Raw genomic sequence first — 8,734 nt, forward strand, 5'->3', positions numbered from 1 at the left:
CCCCCTGTGTCCCTACTGGGGACTGCTCTGGTCCCTCACTTATAGGCCTACCACTCACTCATCACCTGTGCACTGTCAGCAGTGACCAAGGTCAGCAACCATGTCTCAGAGCAACCTTCTCTATTGCCAACAAACAGTAGGGCGTGCTGTAGATACAACCACACCAGAATGGCAGACTATGGAGAGAACCCTAGACCTTCAAACACATTTGTTCTCAAATACAGTATCAGGCTGAAATAAATCTAACTTTTATGCACCATGGTTAGGCTGGGCTAGAATGGGGAGATGGTTCAGAGAAAGATTGAGTTTAAGTATAAGGTTAGAAGTTCATAAGCACTCTACATCCCCACAGAATAGACCCGTGTATGAATGGGCCAATTACGCACATTGGGAGTCAAAACCGAACTCATTTTAATCGGTTTTAATTGGGATCCCACCAGTACCACCCCTCCCCCCTGCGGTCTTAACGACCCGTGGTCTTTTTACAGCAGCCAGGATCATGACGCGATTCCTCTGTTCGCTCTGGGTTTACAGTACGCGCGCTGTGCCACGCATAACGCTGCTATTTGTAACCAATTAACACCGTCCCCGCGGGCTGCATTCGTCACTCTGTAGAACCTAGACTCTTGGCAATGCAGATAACTTGGCAAGGCCGCCTAAAATCCGCAACATGCTGAAAAAACCGCTCATGCATATAGGCCTATTGTGCTCTATAGCGAGAGAACCCTCTTTACGCACACACACGCGGGCGCGCAAACAATCACACGCGAGCACAGGCACGCATGCGCGTGCACACACACACACACAAATATACATACACACACATATACACACACACACACACACACACCTGCACAGTGAAACGAGTCTGTGCCTCCGACAAATTCATTTGTAGCATTCATTTATGATAGTGGAAAATACAAATACATAGGTAGCCAAATAGAACAGTAAATAACCCAACTATGGACACGGAAAAAAATTATAGGCCTAATGGAAAGCATCCATTATATTAATCGCAACAAAAAAAATGCGTAATGAAGCAAATGGAACTAATTTATTTACATTTTGGATAAAGCTGATGGACAAGAAATCAAATTGTATTATCATATTCGTTTTGGCATAATACCAGTTATTGAACGAGCACCCCGCACCAAGCTGTTTGCCTTTGAACTGAGCTTTTCCCATAGGCTCTCTGGCTCTACAGCCCAAGCACAACACAAACAGGGCAGTAGTCAGATTTACCATTATCCAACTTAGTCCTCATACCATGCGTCTTTTACATGGAAACAGAAAACAGTTATGTCCTGTGCCATGTATGGAGATGTCAATATTCCCAATATGGTACAACATAGGGATGTCTGATGGTCTTTGCAGAGTTCGCCAGATTCAGAGGATGCTATAGCCGAGCAGCATTGCATATAGCCGGGCTTACCTTGCTGGAGTAGGGGCCGGGAATCAGTAGCTTCAGCGCCTGTCTCTTCAGCTCCGCCAGCCGGGCATTACAGTTCTCACACCATATCCCCCTCTCTCTCTCAGAACCAGGAGAGCTCCCGCTGCCAGAGCCCGGCGAACCTGTACCGAAACCTGGCGAGCCACCTAGAGACCCAGGGGAACCGGTCCCGATCCCTGGAGATATGGTCCCGGGGGAACCGGAGAAGGATCCCGGGGACGAGGTGCCAGATCCTGGGGAGGGGGTGCCTGTGGAGCTGGGCATAGAGCCGGCTCCCTCTGGAGCGGGTCGGCTGCCGGTCCGGGACTCCTCATAGGCCTTTCTGTACCATGTCTCCGGGGAGAAGGAGGCTGATTTTGTCGGGGAGGTGTCGGTCATCTGTTGGGAGCAACATAAAGGCAATCCTACCTTTAATGGACAATTTAAATTGGGGAGACGCACAATAACTCACTATACGCCGGTTTTTGCCATGTTAATAAATGGCACCACAGCCGAACAAATCCACGTAGGTCTAAAGTTTGAACACAAATTGCAAAAAGCATTAAAAAAAACTAAAGGTGAGTATGATATTTGCGTTCCCTAACTATAGCCTACCCTCTTCGCCGCAGTAATTAATTGCCTACCTCCATTCAAACCTGTAGCAAGCATACAGTTACTGCTCTGTTGGAATGCATGAGCGCGCGGCAGTAGTGCACGACTCACTGTTGTTGTTGCCACAATTATTACTGATATAATCATCCAAACCACTTATACTAGTATTAATTAGAAATACTTACCCCGTATTTTCTGCTCCTGCTGGTCACAGACCTCTCTTTGGTCCCAGACAGAGAAGTCATGTTGAAGGTGAGGAGAGGGGAAGGGAGGAGTGGGGAGAAATAAATCTCGGTTGTTTTACATCCAAGAAGACCAAATAGATTTCAATTAATTCCACGCCCCTCCGTGCTTCTCAATCATGAACCGATATCACGCAGATTGGGTATCCATATAGCCTACTGTATTCAACCATGAAAAACAACGACCTAACAGTAATTCCACTCAAATTGATCCAATAGGCGCAATAATTAGTTCCAATCCACGGTCTCCTTTAGCGACTTGAAAGTGGGGTACAGACGGGTTTCTCTCTCTGGGAGCTTCGAAGTGCAGCAGGCAAGGCGGTAGCAGAGTGAATTTTGCCGCTGCCGCACAGGCTCAACGTTGAGACAGTGGGGACGCCGCGTTTGCAGCGCTATAGCCCACACCACAGTCCAAGGCAGAGCAGAGGCACAGCCGTGGTATTCCTCTGGCTGTCTGTACGCCTGCAAACTGCAGGAGGCTCCGTGCTCATCTGAAGGCAGAGGTGCAGACTGGAGAGAGTGGCGCTCACATCTGGCTGGGGGAGGGTCCTCTCTGCCCCCTCCTCACTGGCCGACCAATACCGTATCAATGCTTGGTTGACCGACAGGTGGCAGCTAATTTCCTATGTCAACTTTTGGAGGGGGTAAATGCTGACTAGGGAGTAAGGTAGTAACAGATGCGTAGCCTATGATAGACTATGGTTGCAAGACAGTAATGTGCATTTAAAAGGTACCTGGATCAGGGGTGTGCTATGTATAGTTGGATCAAAGAGGTTTAGGCCTAATCAAGAATATCATTCAAAATTATCATCATCATCATCACCACCACTACCACAGAAACAAGGTATATTTCTAAGCAATAAGGTAGTATTAAATCATTCACTGGAGAGGTTTTACACAGAACACAATCACTCAATTTAAACCCCCCAAAAAGCTTGAGTTTATTGTCCTATTCATGAATAGTCTCATTCAATTAATTTGTGTTTCGCATTCTGAGGATAATGCACATACGGGGTGCTGGTGGTGTCATGTGAATGAAAACATATTGCTGCTGTGATTTATGGGATTTACACAGCGTGGGGTTTTGATGTTGTTTGTGGATGCACAGCGCCATCTGGTGTCACTGCATGGCCTAGCACAACAGATGAAGATAAAACAATGTTTTATGTCACTGCAAATATTTACAATAGCTCAATATATTCTGTATCAGATTATGAATCTAGAACAATACAACAATTAGGCAAGATGATGGTTACATTTGTTATTAATCCCAGAAGGTGTGTGTGTGTGTGTGTGTGTGTGTGTGTGTGTGTGTGTGTGTGTGTGTGTGTGTGTGTGTGTGTGTGTGTGTGTGTGTGTGTGTGTGTGTGTGTGTGTGTGGGGGGTCGTCCATGGTCATCATGCTAACAAAGTCTTTGTAGATGATGGCGTTCTTGGCAGGTTCCAGAGCAGCTGACAGAATCTCCTGCATCTCCTGCTGGGTGAAGAGCTCTCCTGCACAGAGGAACTCATAGGAACAATAGATCTTTATCCATCCATTATACAGACACAATCACAACTTTCGCTAACACAGTACCAAACATACCATACACACACAACACACTGGGAGCAGCACGGTGTCCACCACAGAACAGCCAGCCCCTGCAGTTTAAGGTGAACCTTGCTCAAAGCCACAACGGCAGTAGGTGGCTCCTGAGATATTGATGGCAGTTGCCTTTATAACTTTCAGGCTACCGCCACCCCTTAGCAGGGTTTCTCATTGTTGATTCTGGGGACCCACTATTTGCTGAATGTCACTCCAGCTGAGCATCTGTTAGATACTAATAAGTGCATCTGCTTGGTCGAAGGGAACCAGCAAACTGGAAGTGACCTTTTCTTGAAATATGCTAAGAATTAATACTGTAGTCAACCAGAGATTATTATTGCTGATCTGGGAGATATCATCATATCATGTTTGTAGAGTGGATTGTTATCTGTCAGTAGCTGTCAAAATCTTTGACCACTGGAGGGCATGAGTACTGTAATATCACCTTGCTGTAATCAAAGCACACGTTAATGTTAATGCAAAGTGACAAGATGCGACCGATTTGTGATTTCGGGCCAATGATTCTGTGGTTTTCTGTAAGGAGCTCTATGTTGCTTCCACATTACCTGCCTGTGTCAAGTACTTTGTGACTCGTGAGCTCCTCCGGTTCCAAATGTCCCTTTTTCTGCTGATCTAGAACCTGCAAAGTGAACCCAAGGTATGGTCCTATACAGTCTACAATAGAAGGAATCCAACGTAAGAGCCTACAGTTTACATACAGAAACAAAACAGGCTACATACAGAAGCAAAACAGTCTACTTACAGAACTTATACAGTCTACAACACATAACCACAAGATAAGAATGTACACAATCTACATTCAGAACCTATACAGTCTGCAATAGAGGGGATTAACCCAAGAAAACCAATACAGTCCACATTCAGAACCTATACAGTCTGCAATAGAGGGAATTAACTCAAGATAACCTTTAGAGTCTACATTCAGAACCTATACAGTCTGCAATAGAGGGAATTAACTCAAGATAACCTTTAGAGTCTGCATACAGAACATATAAAGTCTGCAAAGGGAATTAACCCAAGATAACCTATACAGTCCACACACACATCCTCAAAGGCCTGGAGCAGCAGGTCCTCAGGGATGGGCCAGAACCTGCACACACACACACACACACACACACACACACACACACACACACACACACACACACACACACACACACACACACACACACACACACACACACACACACACACACACACACACACACACACACACACACACACACACACACACACCGGTGTACTGGAGTTTCTTTTCCAAACTGCAGCCTATAGTGTAGAATACATCTAGCATGGTTGGTAGTGTTGTGTAGGATTAATACCTTCTTTCAGGAAGCAGCATATGGAAACAGGCTGAGGAGGAGTATTACAGTCATATGGTTTCATTTGAACCTCTCAGATGTATTGCATTACATGACAGTGGTTAGGATGTACACAGGATGCCACAAACACACAGTCACAACACAATGGACATCCTTTTCAATTCAGTTTTATTCTCCAGATGTGGGTGACTATGTATGGGGCACATGAAACAGAGTGTGATGAGTAAGCCTGTCTGAGAGCTGAAGACTTGCGTTAGCTCCCAGAGCCTGTTAGGTGGTGCTGACTGTCAGAGTGGTGAGAAGTAGGCAGGGCGTGTTAGGCTTGAGTTAGTTAGAAGGACACACCCTGTAAACATGACACAACTCAACACAACACAACACAACACAATGTTTACGATCAAACCATTATGAACTCCCCTCTCTCTCTCCCCTTTCTGTTTTTCTCTCAAGCCCCACCCATATGTTGTCCGTATCTCCCTCCCATCTCAATGAGTCCTCTGTGTCCTGTGTCTCAATCTGTTTTTCCTTATTGTTTACTTTGGCCCTGCTCTGTTTCTCCTCCCCCCTTTCTCTCTCCGTTTTGTCATCCCCCTGTACTTTTTCTTCTCTCTCTCTCTCCAGCCTGAGGCTCAGTGGACACAGGAAGTAGTTAAGTGTTGTTGGAGTGTCTCTCAGATAGTCTGTTACCCCTCTGGTGCTTATAGAAACAGTCTGGACCACACACACACACACACACACACACACACACACACACACACACACACACACACACACACACACACACACACACACACACACACACACACACACACACACACACACACACACACACACACACACACACACACACACACACCTTTAACACAATCTCATACAGAACATCCTTGCAAGTAAGTGAAATATATCAATCACATCATGTTTGTATAAGGTGCCACAAAGTGCCACACCAGTGACAGGCAGACAGTTAACAGAGTTGTTATCTAAAACTGAGACCGGGCAGTAAAAGGTGGGAGTGATTATGCCTGTTTCATCAGCGAGCTACAACCTTGTTTCTTATCTTTATAGTTAATCCCTCCTCCTTCTGGACACACGTACTCTGTCTATATTTGGAGCAAGACACTGATCTTAGGTCAGTTTTGCTATGTGTAAGAACAGAGGGAGTATTTTTCTCTGCTAATTCAGGAATAATTTATATATTTGTATTTCTTCATTATTTGTATTTTTTAATTATTAAATTTTTCAGGGGGTGTTGCAGCACCCTCAGCACCCCTACTTCCCGCAGCTATGTGTAAACCTGTTAGTAGGCCTGGCCATATCTGTGATAACTTAGGTCAGGAATAACCAGGGTGAATTTAATGAGAAAAATCACTCTGGAATGTATCACTGTAAAACAACCAATTAAGGCCAATTTGGCCAATGTTGCCACGTAGCCTTCCGTAGCTACACTATATATACAAAGTATGTGGACACCCCTTCAACTTAGTGGATTCGGCTATTTCAGCCACACCCGTTGCTGGCAGGTGTATAAAATTGAGCACACAGCCATGCAATCTCCATAGACAAACATTGGCAGTACAATGGCCTTACTGAAGAGCTCAGTAACTTTTAACGTGGTACCATCATAGGATGCCACTTTTCCAACAAGTCAGTTCATCAAATTTCTGCCCTGCTAGTGCTGCCCCGGTCAACTGTAAGTGCTGTTATTGTGAAGTGGAAACAGAACGGGACCGCCGAGTGTTGAAGTGCGTAGCACGTAAAAATCGTCTGTCCTTGGTTGCAACACCCACTACGAGTTCCAAACTGCCTCTGGAAGCAACGTCAGCACAATAACTGTTGGCCGGGAGCTGCATAGTGCCAACTGTAAAGTTTGGTGGAGGAGGAATAATGGTCTCGGGATTTTCATGGTTCTGGCTAGGCCTTTTAGTTCCAGTGAAGGGAAATCTTAACGCTACAGACATTCTAGACCACAGGTGTCAAACTCATTCCACGGGGGGCCGAGTGTCTGCGGGTTTTCGCTCCTCCCTTGTACTTGATTGATGAATTAACATCACTAATTAGTTAGGAACTCCCCACACCTGGTTGTCTAGGGCTTTATTGAAAGGAAAAACCAAAAACCTGCAGACACTAGGCCCTCCGTGGAATGAGTTTGACACCCCTGTTCTAGACAATTCTGTGCTTTCAACTTTGTGGCAACAGTTTGGGGAAGGCCCTTTCCTGTTTCAGCATGACAAAGCTCCCCGTGCACAAAGCGAGATCCATACAGAAATGGTTTGTTGAGATCGGTGTGGAAGAACTTGACTGGCCTGCACAGAGCCCTGACCTCAACCCCATCATCACCTTTGGGATTCATTGGAATGCTGACTGCGAGCCAGGCCTAATCGCCCATAATCAGTGCCTGACCTCACTAATGCTTCCCAGAAGAGTGGAGGCTGTTATGGCAGCAAAGGGGGGACCAACTCCATATTAATGCCCATAATTTTGGAATGAGATGTTCTACGAGCAGGTGTCCACATACTTTTGGTCAAGTAGTGTACGTGTATACCAGAGGATCTCTAGCATAAATATTGTTACTCTCAGAAGGTGCAAATCAAATCTGGTTAGCTGAAACGGGTGCCACCTTTAAAATCTATGTCAAATTATCTTTAAGATAAAGCAAGAGCAATATAAGAACTAGCTTTTGATTGGCAGAAGGTTATATTTCATTGGTCCTAACGGGAGAACCCATGGAAATAGAATCTAGTTTATATTATATTTCTATGGGAGGACCCATGGAAATATAATCTAGTCTATATTATATTTCTATGGGAGGACCCATGGAAATAGAATCTAGTCTATATTATATTTCTATGGGAGGACCCATGGAAATAGAATCTAGTCTATATTATATTTCCATGGGAGGACCACTCTAAACTAGTTGATATTATTCCAGAAGTTAGATGCAGTATTTTACAACAAAAGCACCAATTGAAATAGGGAAATAAATGGGACAAATAGAAGGCTCTGGCCATGCACACTGCCAGTGAATGTCAGTGTATGTGTTCTGATGTCTCATTAATAAAATAAGTACATTTCTATTGCTCTGGGCAAAGACAGACATGAGTGAGTAACACATTGTGAAAAATCTTAGCTATATTTTGACAGACTTTGGCCACAGTGACAGATAAAAGCCACTGAATCCACAGCAGTTATGTGAAAAGAGCTATTGAATAAAAGCTGACTGGTGTTTTCGCGTCATTACGGTAGGGCTATATTGCTGCCACTAGCAATATAAGCAGCGCAGTTGTAGTGGGACTTGTGTAGAAAAGGTGGCGGCTTGGCGCAGTGAAAATTCTAGGCGACTGCTATCACACCAAATTGCCACTGCAAAGCCCTTCTGTACGTAGCCTAATGGTTGTTGGCAGTATAGCTAGTTAGTGATAGGGAGGGTTATGGTGAGGGCTTGAGGGATGCTGTATTGAATGTAGGGCTGTCACCGACTAAAGAAAATATTGGTCGACCGAAAGTAGTCTGTTCTTTCGACCAA

The 8,734-nt window shown here is 44.9% G+C and overlaps 1 protein-coding gene across 1 annotated transcript in view; it reads right to left on the bottom strand.

Moving 5' to 3' along the window:
* Positions 1-2,286, bottom strand: part of kif26ba (kinesin family member 26Ba) — a 167,243-nt gene extending 164,957 nt beyond the window's left edge. The window contains exons 1-2 of the mRNA XM_038967353.1: positions 2,227-2,286; positions 1,433-1,828 (exon numbers count right to left, since the gene is read on the bottom strand). Of these exons, the coding sequence (XP_038823281.1) occupies positions 1,433-1,828; positions 2,227-2,286 (456 nt within the window). The remainder of the gene's footprint in view (positions 1-1,432; positions 1,829-2,226) is intronic.
* Positions 2,287-8,734: the final 6,448 nt, after the last annotated feature.

The sequence above is a fragment of the Salvelinus namaycush genome, chromosome 28, assembly GCF_016432855.1.
Source record: "Salvelinus namaycush isolate Seneca chromosome 28, SaNama_1.0, whole genome shotgun sequence".
NCBI classification, from domain to species: Eukaryota; Metazoa; Chordata; class Actinopteri; order Salmoniformes; family Salmonidae; genus Salvelinus; species Salvelinus namaycush.